At 43.3% G+C, this 24,564-nt stretch overlaps 2 protein-coding genes across 40 annotated transcripts in view; one reads left to right on the top strand and one right to left on the bottom strand.

The window, feature by feature from the left end:
- The first annotated feature begins 402 nt into the window (after positions 1-402).
- PCBP2 (poly(rC) binding protein 2) lies at positions 403-22,928 on the top strand. 34 transcript variants are annotated; one of them, XM_082422329.1, is made up of 15 exons: positions 404-683; positions 3,047-3,166; positions 3,736-3,759; positions 3,848-3,880; positions 4,771-4,887; positions 7,090-7,221; positions 8,194-8,322; positions 9,357-9,443; positions 11,290-11,382; positions 12,464-12,505; positions 13,753-13,825; positions 14,338-14,376; positions 15,311-15,366; positions 16,281-16,450; positions 19,059-19,858. In XM_082422329.1, the coding sequence occupies exons 2-15, from the start codon at positions 3,098-3,100 to the stop codon at positions 19,408-19,410; spliced, it is 1,416 nt and encodes a 471-aa protein (XP_082278455.1). In that variant the 5' UTR covers positions 404-683; positions 3,047-3,097; the 3' UTR covers positions 19,411-19,858. The 34 variants fall into 34 exon arrangements, with proteins under 34 accessions (XP_082278459.1, XP_082278455.1, XP_082278466.1 ...); XM_082422340.1 differs by having other exon boundaries at positions 3,024-3,166; positions 15,314-15,366; XM_082422347.1 differs by having other exon boundaries at positions 405-683; positions 3,024-3,166; positions 9,369-9,443; positions 15,314-15,366.
- MAP3K12 (mitogen-activated protein kinase kinase kinase 12) overlaps positions 22,753-24,564 on the bottom strand; it is a 15,865-nt gene continuing 14,053 nt past the window's right edge. For all 6 annotated transcript variants that reach the window (XM_082422284.1, XM_082422285.1, XM_082422287.1 and 3 more), the window contains one exon: positions 22,753-24,338. In XM_082422284.1, the coding sequence (XP_082278410.1) occupies positions 24,240-24,338 (99 nt within the window). In that variant the 3' untranslated portion in view covers positions 22,753-24,239. The remainder of the gene's footprint in view (positions 24,339-24,564) is intronic.

Below are 24,564 nucleotides of genomic sequence, written 5' to 3'. Positions count from 1 at the left end.
GCAAATTAGCTTTTTTCTCTTTCTGAGTATCACTATAGACTACGGGGTTTTCCCGGCTCTTGTCAGTCTCTCCTCACACATCCCATATTCCCGTCTCCTTTATCCATGGCGACTGCCAACTCTCTCCGCACTTACGCTTGGGCTTTCCAACCAGCCCGCTAGGGGACACTAGTTTCCTCCCTGCCCCCCCACGCTGCCGCTCTATCATGAACTTCGGCGTCTGCCACCAGTTGTCTCGCTGGTGCCAGCGCTGTCCACGGAGCCGCTCTAGGCTGTTGGGAGGCCGTCCGTATTGCGTGGGGAAGGTTTGGACGACGCAGTCGCCTCGCCGGCCCCCGGGGCGGTTAGCGCTTCCGGGGTCGGAGGGTGCGCGGGGTTGAAAGCGGGCCGCTCCGCCCCGTCCCCCTCCCAGACCAGCAGAGGCAGCAGCCGGAGCAGCCGCAGCCTGCGCCCTCTCCCGCCCGCCCGCCCTCCGCCCGCCCGCCCGCCCTCCGCCGCCCTCCACCCGCCCCGGGGTCTCTTTCCCCTTTCCTCCTCCTCCTCCTCCACCCCCCCCTTCCTCCTCCGCCCGCCCGCGGGGCCCCCCTCGCCTTCCCGCCCGCCCCTATTGTTCCGCCCCCGGCCTCCCGCCCTTCCCCTTCCCGCCCGCTCCCCTTTTCCCCTCAGTCGCCTCGCGCCTGCAGGTAAGCTTCAAGATTCTCCCTCCGCCCGCGGCTATAGCTCTATTTCTATTCTTGCCATCTTTCTTAGCGGGCTCCGGTCCTCGTCACGAGCCCCGACCTCGCGTAGTCCTGCGTGAGCGCCTACCTCCTCACTCTGCTTGGCCGGCCATTCACGCGAGGCCCTGGCTCCGGCGAGGCCTAGTAGGCCTCGCGCAAGGCCTTCCCCCCTCCCCCCCTCCCCCCCCCGCTTTTTCCCGGTGGCGGCTGCGCAAGAGTCAAGGAGGGCGCGCGCGCGGTAGGGGGGGGCGGCGGTGGATTTGTTGGTTGAGGCGGGTGGGGGGAGGCGATGGCCGGCTTGCTGGCCGGGCGGGTGAGCGCGGCTCCCCGCGGGGGTCAGGCGCTGGCGCAGCCACACGAGGAGGCGCTACTAGTCCGGCTCCTCCCCCTGGATCGCAGCGCCCCCCCCTGACCGAACCGTTTATTTTTTTTCACCTCTTTTCTAGTGGAGGGATAGGGGGTGCATTTTTTGAGTGGAAAATGCTTGGATGACCAAGGGGAGGGGGGCTGTGGAGTTGAAGAAACGGTAGACGGGCTTCCAGTTACCGAGTTATTCAGGACATTCTCTTGGGGTAACGAAATTTGAAATTACAAAATGCCTGCCGCTGCAGACCCAGACCGAGCTATTTATAGGAGAAGGGGTAATGGACTGCAGGATTAACAGCTGGATTCCTGGGATTGGGTACACTGACGTTGACCTAGTCAGGAGAGAAATATGACAGGGATTTCTTGGATGATTTGGAGTTGGAAATGCACCTTTGTGCCTTACCTCAAGAAATGGCTTCAAATAGGTTTTCAATTTTCTTGCTCGTTCGAACTTGCATTTATTGTGGTATTTGTAACGTGCTTCCTATTATGTGAGTGGGGATAAGGAATTAAACTGCCAAATTTTTACCACGTCTTACTGAAAAAAAGAAAGTTTTCCGCACAGACTTAACTCTGTCTCCCCATTTCCCCCCCACCCCCAGCACTGTTGTTTTTTCTTGAGTGAAAAGTGTTGAATTCTGGGATTTTGCCAGCAATTAATTATATTCTGGAAATGGGGGAATGAAGTGCTTTGGGGATGCCTCAGTCACCTCAGTCACTCACTTGAGGTAGCCATAGGGCAGCTTGCCATATACAGAATGGTCTGGCAGCCACTTAAACACTTTAAATACTTAGGATATGGGCTTTGTGTTAGAGCAAAGTTAAAACGGTGGCTGGTTTTGTTAAGGGGGAAGACTGGCTGTAGGAGAGAGATCATTGATGTTGTTTTGAAGGGATGGATACTAAAAATGTCACTGGAGAAATTCCACAACTTTGGGGAGAACCAGTCTTAGGGCCTAAAGAGGTGTTGTAGGCTAAAGTATATCCAAAAACATTCTTTCTACACGTAATCAATTATTCTAAAGCAGAAATGTTAGGAACATTGCTTTAGAGGATACGTGGGGAAAGGGCCTCAGTAGGAAAGGCTCGTTACTGCTGTTGTTTAAAACAACTACACAATAAATTTTTAGCAGTACCAGTTTTAATTTCGATTGTTTCCTTTGGAAGAAAATTTAAGATTTAATAGATTTGAATGAAGACTTGAGTGGTAACAGAGGTTAACACAGAAGCAAGGAAAATTTTCACATCTTGAGTGACTATCAAGTTAGGTTGGGAAAAGAGGACTCAGGCTGCACTTAATGTATTGAGTCATTTCCCAAAGGGGACTATGGAACCCAGCCTGCAATAGAAGGCATTTCAGATGCCTTTTTCAATGAGGTTTTTGATTTAAATCTTTTAAAAATGATTTGGTGACATCTATTGACATTCAAAATTTTAATGTGAGATGCTTCTCAATTTCTTTAGTTAGAAATTGCTGCCAGTAAGAACGTTTACATGTGTCCTCTCTAGCTTTCAACCCAAGCTGTTTCCTAACAGGGAAGCAAAAGGTCGTTGCCCTCAGTGTAGTTGATTAGTTTGAGGTTTGCCCTCATGATTTCCAGGTGTTTCTGTATTCTCTTGAAGCTTATTCTGTTGAAGGACAACTGGTGCACGTTCAGCAGTTCCCTTAGAACCATTGCCAATTGAAGGAATCTTTCACATCCTGAGAGTCAGCAGAAACTGTACCGTTAATGAGAGCAGACTGGAAAGTTGCCTTCATACTTTGTAACAGAACCTGAGCTGTTAATGCAGTTGTGCTGGATGTATACAAGCCTGCCAACTGACAGACTGTCATTTAAGGAAAAGAGTTCATTAGAAAACATTGATAATGGTTAAAGTAACATTGGGAAATATTTCCGTTGTTTTCCTACTCTGATTTTGGTCATGTTTTCATTTCAGTTTTTGGCTTTCACCCCCACCAGTGACCAAAGACTTGACCACTCAGCGTCCAGCTCCTTAGAACACTGCTCGACATGGACACCGGTGTGATTGAAGGTGGATTAAATGTCACTCTCACCATCCGGCTACTTATGCATGGAAAGGTATGCACCAGCTTGGGAAATTGGGTCATAGTAACTGCTAGGGGAGTGGCCAGGAATAGAGGGCATGGATCTCGGAGCTCATCAGATTAGCACTGTGGGGTGTCTGGCTTTAGCACTTTTCTCTAGCAGAGTAGATGAGAGTGTAGTGGGAAAATGGACAGACTTTACTAAGAAGCGCCACTGAGCAGGGAAGGCTTAACCATAGGCTAGAGCCAAAGACTGTCTCATACCTGGATGATAAGATTTTTCTCATGGATGTTGCTATAGCTTGTGATAGGTAGATTTCCCCTGCCCAAACAATTTTGGGGTAACTTTAAGGTGGGGTGATATATTTGGTATTTTAAAAAAGGATTTCTGTTAAACAAAGCTAGCATTTAATTACTCCATTATTTCTTCACAGTTCTTTGATAGCTTTGCTTATATTTAGAGCAAAGAAAATAATAAGCCTGTCCATTCCCTTTCCCAATAAGTCTTAGTTTTTCCATTGCTTTGGACTGTTCAAAATTACTTTTTGTGATAATGAACGCTTCAAATTTCCTCATATTTGACACTAGTTTTCTCCATTGCAGGAAGTTGGCAGTATCATCGGAAAGGTAAGGCATCACTTCAACTCTAATTACTATTTAGTCAGTCTGCGTTTAAATAGCAGTTGGAACTCACTCTTAACTTTTCCTCTTACAGAAAGGAGAATCAGTTAAGAAGATGCGTGAGGAGGTGAGTTATTGCGGATGGGGGGTTAAGGGACTGTTAACTTGGGAAGTAAAAAACCTTGAAAACAAAAGCCAAAAAAATTTAATGAGAGATTAGAAGGGGGAATTTTTTTTTGGCTGTGCGGCATGTGGGGTCTTAGTTCCCCGACCGGAGATCGAACCTGTGCCCGCTGCAGTGAAAGCGCAGAGTCTTAACCACTGGACCACTAGGGAAGTCCCAGAAGGGAGGAGATCTTTTTCTCTCTCTCTCTTTTTTATTTTAGATTTATTTATTTTATTTTTGGCTGCATTGGGTCTTCGCTGCGATGAGCGGGGGCCACTCTTCGTTGCGGTGCACGGGCCTCTCATTGCGGTGGCTTCTCTTGTTGCGGAGCACAGGCTCCAGGCACGTGGGCCCCAGCAGCTGTGGCACGCGGGCTCAGCAGTTCTGGCTTACGGGCTCCAGAGCCGCAGGCCCAGTAGTTGTGGTGCACGGGCTCAGCTGCTCCACGGCATGTGGGATCCCCCTGGACCAGGGCTCGAACCTGTGTCCCGTGCATTGGCAGGCGGATTCTTAACCACTCCGCCACCAGGGAAGCCCGAGGGGGAGATCTTAATAGGAGAAGCTGGTGTTTTTCTGGCGCAGTTATTTGTAATGACAAATAGTATGCTGGGAAATGTAATTTTAGGAAGTCTCAGTTCATTCAAGACTTAAAGCAGCTTCTGTAGTTTATGTTTGAGGACAAATATGGAGCAGTATTTGAAGTAATGTCGATATTGCCTTGTGTCAGGATCATGTATACAGGCAGCTTCTTGCCCATCTTATTTAGGAGGGATTATATATTTGTGTGTATGTGTGTGTGTAAGCTCAGATCTTTTTGTCTCTTTAACCTTTTGGCTCTGTTTCCTATCCAGAGTGGTGCACGTATCAACATCTCAGAAGGGAATTGTCCTGAGAGGATTATCACTTTGGCTGGACCCACTAATGCCATCTTCAAAGCCTTTGCTATGATCATTGATAAACTGGAAGAGGTTTGTTGTTCCCTGCCCCTCATTCTTTATTTTTAAGTGCTTCTAGATAGTTTAGTGATTTCTAAGGACTTTTAAAATTCAAGGACAGACTAGATCATGAAACTCTGTAAATGGGTTCTTTGCTCCCATTCATCATCCCCCAAATTGGACCATTTGCAATTAAAAAAAGATGTCACTTTAATCGGTAGAAAAATACAGTTGACCCTTGAACAACATGAGTTTGAAGTGTGCAGGTCTACTTGTACTTGATTTTTTTTCCAATAAATACGTACTACAGTACTACACAATATGTATTGTAGAACTACACAATCAGAGGTTGGTTGAATCTGTGGATGCAGAACTGTGGATAAGTTAAGTTATACATGGACTTCTGACTGGGGTGGGGTGTCGGCACCCCTAACCCCCAACTGTAGTTTGAGTGCTCACTTTGGCAGCACATAAACTACAATTGGAATGATACAGAGAAGGTTGGCGTGGCCTCTGTGTAAGGATGATACGCAAATTTGTGAAGCATCCCATATTTTCCAGTTATAAAATAAGTAATGGGAGGTTAACTTTGTATGGTGGCAAATGGTTACTACACTTATTGTGGTGATCATCTTGTAATGTATTTAAATGTCAAATCACTACGTTGTACACCTGAAACTAAATAGTGTATATTGACTATACTTGAATTAAAAAAAACCCAGAAAAACCCCCAAATAGTGTGACTATTATCAGGGACTCTGTAAAAAATGTGTGAAAAACCAGCATCTTTTATTTCTTAACCAGCAGTTTTGAAGGTATGCCACCACTGTGTTGGTAATTATGTCCCCTAATTCATAGTTGAGTGGACTAAATTAACATGCTTTTGTTAGGAGCCCTTCTGAACACTAATATACTCCATAAATACAGGTATCTCCCAACCCTGGATGCAGTTATATATTTTTTAAAAAATCAATCTGGTAACTGTGTCAGAGCTATACTTGGAGGGAGGGAATGCATTTTACAGGTTATCAGAAGCAAAATATCAATACCAGAGATTTTTTGACTGAAGGAAGTTTTTTTGTTTGTTTGTTTTTTTAATTAATTGGTTTCAACCTTATAATGCTGAACAACCATTGCCCTAGGTCCAGTCTTCAGCTTCCTCCCACTTCTGCAGTAATACTGCTAATCATGCAATTGACATTGCAGGCAGAGGAGAGCTTCGGGGCTGCTGCCTGATGCCTTAATGGTGCCTGAGATCTTATCCTTGCCAAGATCAGAAGTGTTATCCTTTGACCTGCGAGACCCTGCTAATCCAGAGCTTGTAGCTTTAAAAAAAATTCAGAAAATCTAGGGACTTCCCTGGTGGTCCAGTGGCTAAGACTCTGAGCTCCCAGCACCAGGGGCCCGGGTTCGATCCCTGATCAGGGAACTAGATCCCACATGCTGCACCAAAGAGCCTGCGTGCCACAACTAAGACCCGGTGCAGCCAAATAAATATATTTTTTTTAAATTCAGAAAATCTGTTCATACTTTTAACAAATAAGAAGCATGTTCTTGACTTTAGGGGCTTATGTTTGAGGAATTCCCAGGTCTAGCTACTACATAGAGATTAGGTTAAAACCATTTAATCCTCAGGAGGCTAAACTTAACAGTTTAAAGCCATGACTTTCACATGCAGCATATTGTAACGGGAAAGACTATGGGCTTTGGAACCAATACAGTCCTTTAGTTTAAAATCTACAGCTTTTTAGATGTGATTGGGGTAGGTACTCAGCCTCAATTTCATTATCTGTGCAATGGTAGTATTACCAAGAAATTAAGACAAGGATAAATGGAAGTACAGTATTTAATCTTTATGTAGTTTTCTAAGAGAACAGAATTGGTTACTTGAATTTGGATTGCATTGTTGTATCTCTTAATATTTAATTTTGTCTTCAATATTGTTTTATTTTACTGAAAAAACTCTTTAATTTTCAAAGTAAGTTTTCTCTCTACCAAGATCACTGCCCCCGGTGTGAAGGAAAATATATTTAGGGCTAAATCTGAGGACGTTTGTAGGCCTTTTTATCTTTTCAGAAATAGGGTTTTGGGGGGAGGCAATATTTGAACCTTTGTTGATGCAGATTGTGACATAATATGTCCCTTGTAAGGTTCTCTCATGGCAGTTATGGGTTCCCAGGAATCTGTTTAAAACTTTTACATTCTTCTGATGTTTTGACTAATTTCTTGTTGTAGGACATCAGCAGCTCTATGACCAATAGCACAGCTGCCAGTAGACCCCCAGTCACCCTGAGGCTGGTGGTCCCTGCTAGTCAGTGTGGCTCTCTCATTGGGAAAGGTGGTTGCAAGATCAAGGAAATACGTGAGGTTGGTAACTTGTGCTCATTTTCTTTTTGAAATGTAAATTATTCTAAATGTGCTTCTTCTATTAGCCTTTACTATGTCTAGGAAAAGTTTGTGTTTATTGAGATGAAGATTTTTATTAAAGTAATAATCCTAGAAGACTATAATTTGATTGAGATATATATATATATTTTTTATATTTCATATACTTTAACAACAATAAGTCAGAAAAGTTAACCAGAATTTCCACCTATTGCATATGACCCATTGGCAACTTTTCTTTTCCATGCGACTACGTTATCTTTTTTTATGTTTAAAGAGCTTACAATTTGATCGATAATAATATCAAATATTTTTCTTGGCCAAATCCCTAAATAGCAAGGGGAAAATGAAGGTGTATTGGGGTGTAGTTGAAATTCTCCCTTTTAAATTATGGAAGTTACATAAAATTATGGAAGCTTTTACTTATATCTGGGAGTTATTGAATTGGATGTTGGAATGAAATTTGAATGGCTCCTAAAGGAAAACGAATTGTAGTTTTGGGAGCCTTTTGTACATGCCACGTGAGCAGGGATTTTGATTTTGTTCATTGATGTATTCCAAGTACCTGGGGTGGTACCTGGCACATATAGGATGAGGTTGATATAAACATTTGTTCAATAAGAGAATGAAAGGTGGGTGATATTGTGGGTATTTTGTTTGATGGCCTACAGAGCTGTCATTAGCTGAGAGGAAACTGTCTAGAGGGACCTTTTTCTTGAGAACAGGTTAAATTTAGGCTGTTATTCAGCCTTATTTTCAGCTTTCAGAGGCTAATTTATAACTGATTAAACAGTCTTATCTGGAATAAGGGAAGAGTGGGAAGGGAGGATAAAAAGGGTAAGATAGGAGATGGGTTAAGTGTCTACTGAGCTTTAGACTCTTAAGATTTCTGCTGGGAGATACTGAAGAGTATGAGCTGTTTTCTCTGATTTTAAAATTTTTTTACCCCCAAAGAGTACAGGGGCTCAGGTCCAGGTGGCAGGGGATATGCTCCCCAACTCAACTGAGCGGGCCATCACTATTGCTGGCATTCCGCAGTCCATCATTGAGTGTGTGAAACAGATCTGCGTGGTCATGTTGGAGGTAAGCCCTCAGGCTCATGCTGAGAGTGGGGGGAGGGTGATTTAGGGAGACAGACTGATCTATATTTAGTAAGACTAGAATTAGGTGAGGCTGTTAGAAGCCTCCAGTGGGGGTGGGGAAGAGGTTCCCTGAGTTCATATTTTCCTTCCCCCAGCTTTGACTTTTCTTACAGTCCAAGCAAAAATAGAAACTAAGCAGTGGTGATCATTTGGTTTACAGCAATTTTAGCAGAGTTGGTAGGGGAAGATTCACTACTAGGAATGAGTGGACAAAAGATGTATCTGGGTTCCTGAGAAGCTAAGTTAAATTGCCTTTCAGATTACAGTATTTTCGCTACATGCAATTTTGATATATTCTTTAAATTAATTTCTGTGTTATGAGGCAGGATTATATTCAGAATGGTATATATATTAAAAAAAAATGTGTCCATAATGGTGTTTCTGAATGACTTAACGAGGTTCTAGTAGATGCTATTTAATTAACAAGAATAGCAAAATTAAGGGGAATTAAACCTTTTTAGAATTGTCATAGGGAGTTGGTCCCATATTGGTGAGAAAGGAAAGTAGAATTTTCAAGTAGAGTTTAGGAAAATATTGATTGAGCCTTTGAACTATTTATGGACAGTTCTGTATTATCCTAGATGCAACATTTGGGAGCTTTATTTCCTTTTTTGGCTTTATTTCCTATTCAGGCCAAAATGTAGGATCTTAATTACCAACTCAAACGTACATATGTATACATACAGGTTTTTTATGTTAATTAGACTTATTTGAACACATGGAAATAATGCCTAAATTATTACAGGGGAATCTGCCTTGATGAGAATTAGTGTGAGCTGTGTAGTCCACGGACCATCTTACTGCTTTAAAGGCAAATAACTGCAGATGATTTGAGATTAGATCTAGCCAGAGACAACGTTGGTAGGTGAGGGAATGGAAATAATACAGTTTTTAATTTAACTGACCTGTGTGAGCTTAAGCCACACAGCTGAAGCAGCTTTGAAACCTTATCTCTTTTTGTTTTTTTCCCCTCTGACTCTCTCCCAGTCCCCCCCGAAGGGCGTGACCATCCCGTACCGGCCCAAGCCGTCCAGTTCTCCAGTCATCTTTGCAGGTGGTCAGGTAAGAAATTTTTTATTGGTGGGCTAAGGTGAACAAGGATTATGTTTGAAATGTCAACTTTGCCAGCAGCACACCAGGCCACTCTGCATGCTTGCTGAAACCTGTACTCTGGCCATAATTTGACCTGCTTTCAGTTTTATTTATTTTTTATACTGGAGAAAGCTATGAATGCTATCTTATTTAATTTTTAGCAGGCAATGGGAGTTTTGTAGGCACTCGGAAGAGGTAATTTACTTAGTAATTTAAGGTGGGTTGGGTTAGAAGAAAGGGTTAAATTGCTTTGGTGTCACTACTTCTTTCCCTACCCCACCCCATCCCATGTTTTTTCATGTGTGGGGTGTTCTTTAGAGGTCTGAATAAAGGTAGCAAAGAGTTGGACCTCTGAAAGAGATTCTTGGATGGTGGTCTCAAATTGGGGGTCCTGAAATTGAGTGTCCTACAAACTTCCCCTTCTCCCCACCTCACCTCCCCTACTCCTACCCCTTCACTCCCAAACTCCAGTGTGTTGTCCCCGGGCTCTTAACCTCATAAACACTGGTTTGAACCCACATGGCATATAACAAATCAGCTGGGGTAAGGGTTCAGTGTCTAAGAATAGAAGGGGGAGAGCATGTTGGGCTGTGTGGGGCTGTGACCTTTGGTGTTAGAGTAAGAACACCAAAGCACCCCTTTGGCCTCTCCTCCTTCACCCACCTAAACTCTGGATCCTTGGCACGTGGTTTATTCTGAATTTAGATTTTTATGACAAAGGGCACTGATTAGCACCATGGTTTTATGCTTTTTGGTTAGTATTTGAGGAGTAGGTAGGTTAGTTTTTAAAGTATTGAGGTTCAGGCTGAAATAGTGACCTTCATTTTGGTAGCTGCCTAAACAAGTATAGTGCTCAAAGTGCCTTTTCCTACATGGGGCTGACCTGTTACAAGCACAGATACTCAACTAGTTCCATCTTATATTTGAACTGGAGAAGCACTTAAAGTCCATCTCATTCATATTCTATTGAGTTGTCATAAAACAGCAAGTTTTGGGGGACTTAGTTTGTCTTGTAGTTCTGGAAGCTTTCACAAGAAATTAATCATATCACAGTTTAGTACCTTGCTTTTAACACTAGCCTTGTACAAACTGGTTTGGTCAGAGGGCTCTCCATGAGTCTGGATAGTTAGGCAGGATAAACAGGCCCAGAGTCAGTGTAGCAGGGAGGTTTAGTTCTAGGAGTTTTCCCTTCTACCCTGGAACTACAAGTTCCTACTCTTCTGGATTCTTCCACTCCCACTTGGGATTATCTGTAGAGTCCATGCTGCACAGCAGCAGTCCTCTCCATTTACAAGTCTTCCTTCATTTCCCTTTCCTTCCCTCCCCTTCCCACCCCCCCCCCCTTCTTACCTCTTTGCTTTCCTTCCCTCCCTCCCCTTTATTCAGTTGACCACCCTCTAAAAACTTGCAGCTTCTTCTTCCATGAGTGGCCCTGTCTTGGATTATTCCCATGGGCCTTTTTAAATGGACCAGTTCATGCAGTGTCCACAGATGGACCTGTGTCTTTTGTTCCTGTGTGACAAAGTGGGCTCTGTAGGGGTTCAATTTAATCGCACACTGACCAGGAGCTGGCATCAGCTCTGTTGCCCCACGCCTTCATTCTGACTGAAAATAGCCCAATTGTGCAGTGTGAAATCTGCCACCATAGGTAACTTTTTTTTTTAATTCACTGATTGCAGCTCGTTTCAAATTGTGTTGTGAGCTCCTTTTTAAAGGAAAAGAAAAAATTAAACAACTTTTTTTGTGTGAATTTCATGCTGGTGACAAGGTGCCGGATTGACAGCCCTGGAGACTGAAATCCTCTATTTATCCACAGGACAGGTACAGCACAGGCAGCGACAGTGCGAGCTTTCCCCACACCACCCCGTCCATGTGCCTCAACCCTGACCTGGAGGGACCACCTCTAGAGGTGAGAGGGGATGTTCAGTCTCCAAGGCTCACTCAATCCTTCCGCCTCAGCCGAGACTGCCAACACGCGGGGGGCCAGTGGCGCTGGTGATTTTTGTGCTGTGGACACCACCTGTCCACGGGGACCTGGACTGACCCCCCCACCTCATTTCACACAGGCTGCGTAGCCCACCAGATGGTAACACCAACTCTCTTTTTTTTTTCCTTTTTTTTTCTTTTTTTGTTCAACCCCTTTTCCCTGTCTCCTACTCCTCCTACCCCATTTTCACCTTCCCACCCCCACCTGGGTGCACTTTTGGGGGTACTGGCCACTGTGATGTGAGAAGCCTCACATCCTGTGAACCAGCTGCTCCTTCCTTCCCCTCCCTTCCTGATTCTCCTTGTCCCCCACCCCATTGCCCTGAAGACCCAGCTCCCTTTTTGGGAGGTTATGGTGTGGGGGGAGGAGGGTGTAGTGGGAGCTGCAAGTGCCTTTTATGGAGGGGAGGTGGGAGAAGGCAGGACTTAGAACACAGTGATTTTTTTGTGTGTGTGTGTTCCTATGGTCAGCTCCCTAGTGCTAGGGACCCAACTAGCTTCCAGTGCGCTTAAGGTCTTTAGGCAGATGTAGAGAAAAATAAGGTAGGAAAAGAAGTGTTTCAAAACATGCCATGTAGGTTTGTGCAGATACAAATCATTCATGTCACCATGATTGGTAGAAGGGTTGGGGTGGCTGAAGAAAGACTGTTTTCCTTCTAGGCTATCTTGTACACAGGGAGAGGGAAGGGGTCTCGGGCAGTCGAGGCATTGTTTAATCCCACTTCCCTCGTTTTCATTAAGAAACAGATGTGTTATTTTGTCTTTGATTGCAGGGAACATGGCTCCCTTTATAGGCATCCTGGAATAAGCCATCATATTAGGGTTTAAAGAAGGCCAACAGGTCTGACTGTATTTGTGAGATACCATCTACTGCCTCAACCCCTGGCCTCCCTATTCTCTAGTTCAACTCTGGCTTCCTGGCTAGTTGAAATCTGTCTTTTTCCCCCCACTGGGTGGCTGTCCGTGATTGGTTTTTAATAGGAATTGTTTTCCTCCTTTTGTAGGCCTATACCATTCAAGGACAGTATGCCATTCCACAGCCAGATGTAAGTTTTGTTTTCACTTCTTGTTTTGAAAAGTTCCTTCTCCCGTCCAAAATTGTCTCTCTTCTCCACGTAGGCAGAAGTGAGTTGGGTCTTAAACATTTGCAGTATTGTTTTCCTCACAAGGTGAACTCCATATTTTGGCCCTTAAATAATCTTTAATCAGGACATAGTAGCACCTTGTTTTTGACATTTAATCCCTGGAAATTATAATCTGGCAGATTATTGGATTCTACTTTCTCCCATGTTCCAGATTACTCTAAAAGAGAAATGTTCCACGGTATACTGTCATTTGTTATCCCAGGGCACAGTTTAAATTGACAGTGGGCTGTGCATCTCTGCATGGAGTCCTTTCCATGGCGGGGGATGGGGGGGTGGGAGGTTGGCTTTGCCCTTGTGTACTCCTCATTCTGAGGTGACAATTTAAAAAGCATCTGGAGGGATGGGAAAAAGGGGCTTATTTACACAGGGAGGGATAGGAAGCTGAATATTTGGGAAATCAACTCAATAAAACCTTCTTTGTCACTAAAAACTCCAACTTAAAAAGTGCTGGTATTTAGACTTTAAGGGCATTTCTTTCTGCACTTATCCTCTATCCTTACTAACTCTTTCAGGTGCTGAGCTTTAGATTTGGGAAGTTGAGATTGGCTCTTGGTTAGTGATAGTCCCCAGGAGGGGAAGTAGACTTGAAGAAGGATGGTTTTACAACAGCCAGGACAGTTCATATAGACGAAGAAAAATAGCTGTAGAAATCATGGGGTGGGGGTGTGCTAAACCCAGTTCGGTTACACCTTAATCTCTCTCCTCCTTGCAGTTTCCCTGCCCCCTCATCTCCTTCCCTCCTCCCAATACTGACAGAACCCTGCATGGTGTGTTTTCCCTAGCACCACTGCACAGTTTGTTTTCCTAGCCTGTCTGTGCTTGTCCCTGGGGCAACTGTTGCAATGGCTGCAAGCACCTTCATTAAATAGCCCACAGGGGGATGGTTGTCAGGCGGGTGCTGCTGCTTGTCTTTTCACACACCCCAAATGCGCTCATTCTCTTTGTACTGATACCCTTTCTATTTCTAACCCTTACCTTCTTGTGCCCATCCCCAGGATGGTGATACCAGCCCCATATCTTACTCTCTGTCATAGTTGAGTAGTAGCCAACTTTGGGGATCAGGAGCTCTGCATTTTCAAATTTGAATGTGCTTGAGCCCTGACTGTTTTGCTCTTCTAATGCCAACCTCTTCTGTTTCCTTCCTGCAGTTGACCAAGCTGCACCAGTTGGCAATGCAACAGTCTCATTTTCCCATGACGCATGGCAACACCGGATTCAGTGGTATGGATACCTCAGTGTTTATTTCTGTAAGGTGTAGTACAAGACAGAGGCCCAGCCCCAAGGTCTCAGTTTGACATCTGTTTAAAACAAACTTCATTACCCAGCATCCTGCTGGTTTAAACTTGCCTGTTTTCTATGGCTAAACCGAAGGAGGTAATGTGTTTGTTAACTTGGTTTTCATTTGGGGTGAGTTATTCTAAAAGAGAAAAAAGGCCCTGGAAGGTTTGGGGTGAGGTCTGGGGATGCTTGTCAGGCAAAGGGTAGGCTGATATTTCTTCTAACCCATCCTCACTGCTGCCCCTTTGATCTGATTGGCACCCCCTTTCTCTCCACCAGCTATTCATAGACCTGGGTAGAAACAATCCATTTGTGCCAAATTGTGTAGTGGTTTTGGTTTTGGTTTTGGTTTTGTTTTGTTTTTTTGGGCTTTTTTTTTTTTATATATAAGGAATAACTTGTCCGATAGGGTTAGGATGAGACCACCAAACTCATTTTCACTTGTATCTTAACAGGCATTGAATCCAGCTCTCCAGAGGTGAAAGGCTATTGGGGTAATGATTAAAAAAAAAATCTGTAGTATTCTACTGTTATATTAATAAACTGGTGGGAGTCTTGTTTCACTACCCATGACATACCAGCAGAACATGCAAATGGCAGAAAGGAGCTGAGAGAGCAAAGCGGGGGTGGGCCTGGTACCCCTGAGGGTCCCTTGATGGATCTGGCCTACCCCCTTCTAAAAATGCTGAGTTTCAGCAGCCACAGCTGAGAGCAAGACTAGACTTGTGAGTTAGCCAGCTGGTCTGGTCTAGTCCAGGTGTCAGATGGGTATGGGTGTTTGCTGATAGGAGTTTTTTTTCTTTTTCTTTGGAAAACAAAACCCAGAACAAATTATTGAGCAAAAGACGGAATAAATCTGGAGAAACGAACTTCCCACACCTTACTGCCATCTCATTCTCACTGACCTTCAAGTGTAGGTTAGGGGTAAGGGTGTGTTAGGAGGGTGTTAATCTGATATAGGTATATTTAAAGCAACTCTGCATGTGTGCCAAAAGTCCATGGTACCCAATAACAGGCATGATATTGGCGCTGGTGATAGCATCAGGTGAGATAAAATTGGAACACAACAGCAGGAAATCCAACCAGAAAAGGGGAGAAGTGCAGAAGTACTTGTTTAGATTTTGGTCCTGAGAATTGAGGATACCACATTCCCTTGCCCCTTGCTTCCATCCCCTTACACCCTAATAGGCTGGGCTTTGCAGGAAATGGCATGAAATCAGCCTCTTCTGTGTGTACAGAGGAAACCTCTCCAGCATATTTCTACACCCCTCTCCCCCTCTTTCCTCCTTGGAGGCTTCCAAGTTAGTGATGAATCCCAACAGCCAATGCTGGGTTTCCAGTTCGTTTTCCTTCTGTTAGGTTAATGTACAAATCAGTGGGAGTTTGTATGCTGTGCATTGAACTTCTTTGCTCTCTTCTGTCTTTCAGCAGGTTTGGATGCATCTGCTCAGACTACTTCTCATGAACTCACCATTCCAAACGATGTAAGTATATGGTTGGGTTGCATGGGGTGAAAATAAGAGAATTGGTTTTAAAGAATAGAGGTCTTTTCAATGGCATCATGCCACTCTTAAGAAAATGGTGTTGCAGACACCAAATTAAATTATTAAAACTATATAAAATCTCAAGTAAAAACTGATGGAGGAAATTGATGAGCCAGAAAGAACCTTTTTGCCTCAAATAGAAATTCCCATTTGCCTTTGTTTCTTGTAGAACCTGAAGCCTTATCCCTAACGCAGTGGTCCTTGGATGTTCAGTCTGTACTATCCAACATGGTAGTCACTACCACGTGTAGCTGTTTGAATTGAGAATAATAAAATAATAAATTCAGTTTCTCAGTCTTACTGGCCACACTTCATGTGTTTAGTTATCACGTTATTAGTGTCTGCGGTATGGGACAGTGCAAATGTTGACCAATTTTTTACTTTTTCCCAAGGCAAAAGCATAAGAAATTAGCCAGAATTCTTGTCACTATAGTAAAGTAGGAATCATGGCAGGATGAGTTAAGGGATCTTTTTTGTCAAAAACAGAATATACTTTTATCTTTATTCCTATCTCTGGTAAACTAGGTTTATCATCATGTTTGCTCTGCTTTATAATTTTGTCTTTGGAGTTAGTACTCTGAGGAAATGAGCTAATGCTCCTAGGAGTCATTCAGCTTAGAGTTGGCTCTGACCTGTAGTGATCAGACAGAAGAATAGGGCAAGAGTTGAGATATAATCTATAACTCAATTTTTAAAATCAGGAGTATATGAGTAGAATGTGTAGGATGCAGATAGTAGTTTCCATTGTCATGTTTGTGGACCCAAGCTGTAGAAGCCTGAGGAGTGGGATGGAATTCTTGGACCTAACCACGCAACTCTTAATTTGGTATGCCTTGTTGTTTTTCTCCCTTAAGTTGATTGGCTGCATAATCGGGCGTCAAGGCGCCAAAATCAATGAGATCCGTCAGATGTCTGGGGCGCAGATCAAAATTGCGAACCCAGTGGAAGGATCTACTGATAGGCAGGTTACCATCACTGGATCTGCTGCCAGCATTAGCCTGGCTCAATATCTAATCAATGTCAGGTAAGGGTTCCCTATCTTTTGTGTTATTCATGTCAGCACAAGTAATGTGTGTGTTGGGGGAAGTTACATTGTAATGTAAAGTGTGGGATTCTTTGGGGGATGGAAATGGGAAGGGTAGAGATGGCAAAAGAAAAAGTTTAAAGTCTAGCTCTATTTTTCATCCATCCTTAGTGTAGCAGAAAAAGAAACCAATTTGTAATAAGTTTGCATGGGGTTGGGGGACGGGCAATAGATTGTTTGCATTTGACTTTTTGATGGTTTTGGGAGTGGAAGGTATGGAGCATGTCTTCACCAGTAGGATTGCTCTGGCTGGAGCACTGACTTAAAACCAAATGTGGGTCTTGCTGTAGATGTCATATAGACTAATACTTCACTGATTGGGTTTAGGCTCCAAAGCACCCTTAATTGAAATAAGGATAATGAAGTTACGTGACAGCAAGACAGTTTCTTGGAGGCAGTCATTACCGTTTATTCTGAAAACATCCATTTTTCTCAAGTTGCCAGTGTGTTCCATTGTTCAGAGCTTGTGGAAAAGGAGAAGGTACAGGTATTGGATGTTTCAGAAATGCTTAGTATTTTCTTTTTCCCCCACAGTCTCATCTCATCTCTTAATGACTTTCTGAGATTTTACTTTTTTTTATCCAGACGTAGCTAATGTTAATACAATTGTAGCAGGACTATTCACAGTCCAATGGGCATCCTACAAGGCATTTATATTACTTGCTTTCTCAGCACATGTGCTTAAGTCATGTTCTTAATTGCTTACTAACATCTTAAAGCAGTGTTAGCTCATTCCCCAAGGGACTTAGCTATCCCTTTTATGTAGACTTTTACCTAGTTGTTATTTACCTCTGTCACAATTCTTTGGTCTCTGTTGTGCATAAAAATTTTATGGGTTCCTGAATCTAGTGCAAGGGAAAGGAATTCGTAAGTATGGGATCTGTTTTTTGCCATGCTTCTGCAGATAATGTATTTATTCCGTGGTCTTTTATCCCCTGGTTAAGAATTTATCAGTTCCCCAGTAGTGGTTCTGACTTTTGCCTATGTCTTTTCATGCCTTGAGGTATTTTCTAGTCTTTATGTAGAAAAGACTTTTCTGTGTCTAGATCTGCTTTCTTCTTCAGCTACCAAGATGTCAAATTCTTACTGTTCAGACTGAAATGGTAGTTACTAGTTTTGCATGGAGGCTGTTTGCAAAGGTTTGTTTCCTTGTTTCTAATGGGGGTGGTGGGTTGTTAAGAGGCAAGAATCATGTTCTTGGAAGCTGGAAACCAAGCGATTTTTCTTCTGCTTGGGTAGACCTGCCCTGAATGTTGTCAGATAGCGCTTCCACATAACCTGCTTGCCTGACCCCTGTACTAGGTCAGTGGCTAAGTTGTAAGGAAGCAGAACTTGGTCCATCTTTGTTTCCTGATTTTAGTCACTCTTTTCAGGATCATCCTTTTTAATGAAACTGTCCAAGCTATGGATTTGGGTCAAAACTTTTTAAAGCTTCATTTAACACCAAGCAAGGACTATGTGTGCACGGAGCTAACTCTTCATTTTCTCATATTGGCCCAGTTTGAACGCAGAAAGCAAACTGGTTTTATTATGAATACTAGGCAAGAAAGAGTTCTCTGTTTTCAGGAATGGACCCTGAGCATTTCTACTGATTTTGGCACCTTTTTTATGGATTGCAACCGTCCTTGGATTTAGGTAAACAAAATGGAGCCTTGAGAGGAGCCTCCCTGCCTTTAAAGAGTTAATCTTGAGCCGTAGGATGTCCAACAGACTTCAGCAAATGCCTGCAGTTCTGCCATAGATACATGCAGGCATTTGGGAGCTACAGGTCATCACTGTGATTTAGAGCTTATTTTAGGAGTAGCAGTGGTAGTTTTACTTTATTAAACTGAACCTTTCAGCAGTGCTTGAAGTTTCTCTCTTCCAGTTTTCTAAGGTCTATATGAGAAGTACAGTCAGTTAAAAACAAAAACAAAGAACCTTTTTTCTCTCCCACCCCATCACCAGAAATGAGGCTTTATCTATGCTTCTGTTCTCGGCATTTTTCATTGAAAATGCTACAATCTTTGAAGTTTGAAATGAGTGACCTACTTTAGGCTCTTGTCCCTTTCCATCCTGATATATTTGGTAAGTTTGCTGTGGCGGTAGAAGCAAATTTTAATATCAATTACAGAAAAAAACAATTAAAAATTCTGTGCATTAGTATCCCAAAGCTGCTCAAGTGATTGGTGGGTGAAACATTTGTTCTTGTTTGGAGGTGGATGGGTACTCTTTCATTTTCTGCTTGAAATCGTTCTTTTCTGCCTTCTGGGTTGGATCAGTGTGTCAGGTAATAAGGAAGTGTGTGATTTTTCTCAGTCTGTCAGCTTTTTCTTCACCATAGCAGTTTTAAATAGCATTGTGGAATGGAATTTGGCAAACTATACATTTTTAGAGGGTGGGACACAGAATAAAAGACAGCTTGTCACAAGTTGATATTAAGTCTTCCTAATTGGCAACCAGAGGCACTTACTGATAACTGAAGCGGATTTTGTCCTGTACTTTTCCCTTTTGTGGTCTTCCCTTCCACCCACCCTTTTTTTTTGTTCCTTTTTTTCCTCTGTTACAGTTTAGAAAACGCTAAACCCTCCTCCCAGGCAGCCTCCGTCACGATCCCTGATCACCTCAGCATCAACCTCTCTCAACCCTCCACCCCTTCTTCTTCTTCTTCCTCCTCCACCACCACCCCCTCGCTCGCCACAGCGGGGACCTCCGACGCACCCTCCAGCCTCCCCAACCCTCTTCCGACCGCCCCTTGTGTCTCCAGTCTGCTTGGCATGAAACCCATCCCTCTCCTGGCTCTAAATGTTGTGTCTGCTGCTAAGGGTGCCGGGGCTTCAGCTACCACCACCACCACCTCTGCCGTGCCATGTGTAACTAACAAACTGAAAAGCGAGAAACAGAGATTCTCTCCCTACTGATTGCATATATCTTGGGGCACCCCCTCAAGTATTTGTTTTTGTTTTTGTTTTTGTTTTCCCTTTGTTAACATTGGTGAGAACCAAACTATTGTGAGCTTGTGACCGTTTCCTTTTTACTGTTTTGGGGGATAACAGGGTGGGGGCAGGGGCAATGGTAAACTGTTTAGGTTTAGGCCGTTTCTGCTTGAGTGCCTGTTTCAGAGTCTGACTTGTTGAATTCTTTATCTAGAGCCACAGTTCTTGCTCTTCTTTCTCATTCTGTTACTTTTTTGTAGCTTTATTCTGCCTTGCAATATAACAATGTTTTAGGCTCTGTGTTAATGAATAAAAGCTTCTCCATTAACCTTTTTTTTTTTTTTTTTTTTTTTTAATTTCATGGTTATCAACCAGCTTTCTTGGCCAGATTTGTGTTTCTAGCTGTAATAAAGTTGCCACAGTAAGAACCTTAGTTGACTGTGCTGTGAAGGAAAGAAGTTATTTCTTTACCCAGAATGGGGAGGCAAGTTGGGAAAAGTCTAATAAAGTTTGCCGGCTTCTGTCTGCATTCCTCTGAACTAGTATTACCCCTCTCCCTGTGACATTGGATAAATTTTGAACAACCAATGGGTGACATTGCCTCAAATTTGGCAGGATTCTGTCCAGTTATCCTAAGTCAACCCTGATTACTCAACCAGGTCCTTTTACCCTTTTATTCTATTCCCCGCCTACCTTTGTCTCCCCACCAACCCTGTCATAATTAGAGGATTAAGACCTAGATTTGGAAGGGACCTTTAAGATCAACTGTAACTCATTGATTCACTTTATCAGATTAAAGAAATAGAGGCTCTGGGAGAATTTAAATTTGCAGACCACATGAGTGAGTAGTCAGGACTAGCAATTTGTGCTATACATTTACTCAGTCTTCTAAGATTGTGCTTGATCTCCCTGAAGCCTCATTCTTTTTTGTATCCCAAGATCTCTCTCTGTAAAAGAGTAGGAATGCCGCAGGTAAAATGGTGGAAGGGCTCTGATAGTTTCCATTCAGCCTGAATGCGTATTGCCAGGGTAATGAAAGTATGATGCTCTTCCCAGGACTTAGAAAACCAGTGTGGAGATTTTTTTCCTGGTGACCTTTTCCCATATCCCCTTTGGCTTACATTGTTTAAAAAACAAACAACAAAAAAAACCCTAATTATATTGCAATATATTAACTTTTGGTATCGTGGTCCCTCAGTCTCATATTGGGGCTGTGAATAAGTGTTACATGTCCCAAGTCTGCATGAAGGACTAGGGGGGCAAATTTCATTGTCCAGATAGGGTTTTTCTTGTTGGTTGCTAGATGCTCCTTTACCGTGTGGTCCAGCTTTCCTTAGTAAGCTCTTTTTATATCTTGCTGATACCATCTCCCCCAGAAACCTGGTTTTTATTTTATCTAGTTCTTGATTTTAGAAGGCCTCTTTACCTAATGAGTACTCCCTAAAGGATTGCTTGGAAGGAAGTCAGATGTTTTAAGGGCTGACCAAAATCACCGCATCCAAAGGTACTTCTTGGTGCTCGATTTTTTAGTAGCTTACAGCCCCCCCATGTGGTCCTTCTATTCTGGAGTCCTTAACACAGTATTTCTGGTTGGGTTTTCCCTTCTCCTTGCCCCCTCTCCCTGCCACCCCCAATTCCTGCCCAGGCTGTGTATAAATTCTGGACTATTCTTTTTGAGTTCTTTTTGGTGCCAGAGTGCCACCACCTTCTTACATTAACTTAGTGTTCTTTAGGTCCTAGCTCTAAACTGTTTGCGGCAGCTCCTTTCCTCAACCTTCAGTTCCCACTAAACTCTTTGATTCAGGGTCTGTTGTTTACGTTGCTCTAAATCATCCCATTTTGAGGTTGGCAAGAACCTACCCCCCTTTAAGAACTATTTTCCTTTATGCTGAGGTTACAACAGCATTTCTGACTTGAAACTAAATGCAGTTTGTAGTTGAAGGACCTATTTCCTGCCATTCCCCCACCCCCTTGCCCCTGCCTTCCTGGCCAGTTTTTGGATTTGCGTTATTCTGGAAGAGATGCAAATGCTCTCTTGACATGAATGCCAGTAAATTTAAAATCTTTATGAAATAAAGTTATAAACTCAGGGGCTTCCTTGGTGGTCCAGTGGTTAAGACTCCACGCTTCCACTGCAGGGGTGTGGGTTCGATCCCTGGTTGGGGAAGTTCTGCATGCCAGGAGGTGCGGCCAAAAAAAAAAAGTTATAAACTGAGACTGGGTCTTACACATTTAGTTCTGTTCAAAATGGGAGCTAAGTCCTGCTGGCTACCTAATATCAGTGAAGCAGGCTGATCGCCGAACATCTAAAGACCTTTCCTTCAAAGCCCAAAATTGGATTCCAGGACCTCAAATAGTCTATTTGAAACAGGCATTTTGTAGCCAGGTATATTTGGATGGAGAATTTGGCTTAACAGGACCACAAATTGGGGAGCTTCTAGAGTGAGCTAGGGAGGTGCTGAAAACAAATTGTTTTGACTTCCACTTAAAGTCTTGAAAACTAGGTCTAAAAACTATAGGTTGGGTATAATTCTTGACCCATACTTAACACTTGCTGCTCCCTCTTTAACATGCCTTAGTGTTTTAAAACTCAAGCATCTCTTAATAGTAATAGTCTTCACATTGATGGAGAAACCTGGGACTGTTCTGTCAGTAGCTTGGGAGAAGCTAAAATAAGCTGGGCAGTAAAGAAACAGTTTGTGTATATTGTGACCCTCTAAGGCTTTTGTGTGTGTGTGTCTGTGTGTGTCTGTGTGTGTGTGTGTGTGTGTGTGGTATTTTCAGAGAGTGCTTAACATCTCCCCCAAAGATTCTATAGAGCGTAGTTTGAGGGATACCCACAATTAATAACCAAGGTCCTCAATTTCCCTTGGTTGTGAGGTAATTTGCCTCAGGAAGCTTGGATTGCAGGGGTTATAGGACCATGGTACTGATTAATCCAGAAAGTCTTTAAAATGTCTCCCTTGATACTGAAGCAGATTATGTACTCCTTCACATCTCATCAACCAGGCTAAAAGTTTTGGAGGTGAGGTACTGCTGGGCACTCAGAAAACTAACTTCGAGTTTTTTTTGTGTGTGTGTTACAGGCTTTCCTCGGAGACGGGTGGCATGGGGAGCAGCTAGAACAATGCAGATTCATCCATAATCCCTTTCTGCTGTTCACCACCACCCATGATCCATCTGTGTAGTTTCTGAACAGTCAGCGATTCCAGGTTTTAAATAGTTTGTAAATTTTCAGTTTCTACACACTTTATCATCCACTCGTGATTTTTTAATTAAAGCGTTTTAATTCCTTTCTTTGTTCAGCTGTTAATGCTGAGATCCATATTTAGTTTTATAAGCTTCTCCCTGTTTTTTTTTTTGTGTTTTGTTTTTTTGGTTTTTTTTTTTGGCTCATGAAATTTTTTTGTTTGTCATGGAAATGTAAGAGTGGAATATTAATACATTTCAGTTTAGTTCTGTAATGTCAGGAATTTTTCAAAAAAATTAAAAGATGGACTGGAGCTTTTTCTTTGTGAATAGAAACTGGATGCCACAGTGATTTCATGTGGGTTTTGTTCCTGGTGTCTTGCTGTTATTTTTGCACCTTTTATCCGTCAAAGGACAAGGACCCTGCTTGGGTTTTGAATGTAAGCCTTTATTCCAGTGAAGATGTTTTCTTCTGTTTTACCACTCCCATCTTTTTCTGTAGCCCTTGAGCCTGCATTGCAGAGTGACCTTAATAGCTATAGCAAGCTGGCTGGCTGTGCCCTTGGTCCAAAAGATGGGGGGTTATATTTTCCTAAGACTTGTCTGCAAAGTGTAAGCAAGCACTTCCACTGGGTGGGTGGGGAAGGATGCGCATGCATACACATGGAAGCAGCTGAATGTGTGTCTCACTGGGATTCAGGTTGCTGGGAATGCCTATACTCTTGTCCAGACTTAAAACTGCAGTCTTCTGTTTTTAAAAAGAATGGGTATTGTATGGGTCCTACTAGAATCCCTTATAAAGACAGACCTGTTCCCATTTATGTAGATTTTACAAGGTTGGGGCTGTAAGTGATGTTCAGCTTGTTAGAAAAGCATAAAAGGAGGAAGTCACTCAGAGTCCTCAGATAACGTCTGGAGCCCAAGGCTCCTACTTAACCATGCAGGCTACCCCATTCAGTCACCAAGAAAACCCTCAACAGCTTGCCTGCATGGAGTGGTTATATTTCAAGGTTTTTTCACAGGGGTTACAATATGACAGTCCCCACCCCAATCAGGCACCAAGATAAAAGCAGGGACTTAAAACAACACCCCAGTTCTTCAGCCTGAGCCATCACATGCTTTCACAATCTCCTGGCCTCCCCCTAGTCCCTAAGCCAGCGCTTGGGCAGAGAGATGGAGGGACAAAGAAATTACATTGCCACCTGAGAAACCTCAGAGGGGAGGACCCAGCCTTAGCCTCCCTCCTCCCAAGTGCAAAATGTGTAAACAGAGTAAACAGAAAACAAAAAAGTGCAGTCTAAATGGCTCCCTTTCCTGCTCCTCAGGGTTTAGGCAGAATAGAGAGGAAACTAGGCAAGTTTGGCTTTTCTGTTGCCTCACCACTTGCTGAATGTATTGGAGTGAAGCAGGAAGGGGCCAGTTTGCCCTTACCCATATCTCTAGGGCAGTACTTGTCTTTCATTTCCACAGCTGCCAGTGTCCCTAGAGTTTATCAGGTGACTTGGTCAGGGGTCAGTCTCCCTTGAGCCAGACTTAGGCTGGGATAGCCCTGTCTTTGTTGATTATGTGGCGCATATATATTACTTATATAAATATTTCTCTATGTACAAGGATAAGAGTGGCTTTCATGGAGGGAGGGAGGCTGGGGGCCGCAAGGCTTCACCACTGTTGGCGTTTTCCAGTTCAGTGCTGTCACAGTCTGAGTCCTCAGAGTTGGGAGGGCCCTGCGAAGAAGAGCAGAAAGGCAGTAACGTGCGGCTCAGCATCTCTTGGCAAATAGATTCCTTCAGGATCCTTCACTGCGGTCTTTGTAGTAGCAGGTTTAGTGGTTTTACTGTCTCCAGGTTTCAGTTGCTCAGGCCATTCTCCAAGGCACCAGACTCCTAGTTTCAGGATTCCTCCCTGGCTGCAATGTATAGGTACCATGCACGCAACCTCGCTAGGTACTCT

The sequence above is a fragment of the Balaenoptera physalus genome (assembly GCF_965194825.1).
Source record: "Balaenoptera physalus genome assembly, chromosome: 13".
Lineage (NCBI taxonomy): Eukaryota > Metazoa > Chordata > Mammalia > Artiodactyla > Balaenopteridae > Balaenoptera > Balaenoptera physalus.
This window is presented reverse-complemented; position numbering and strand designations above follow the sequence as displayed.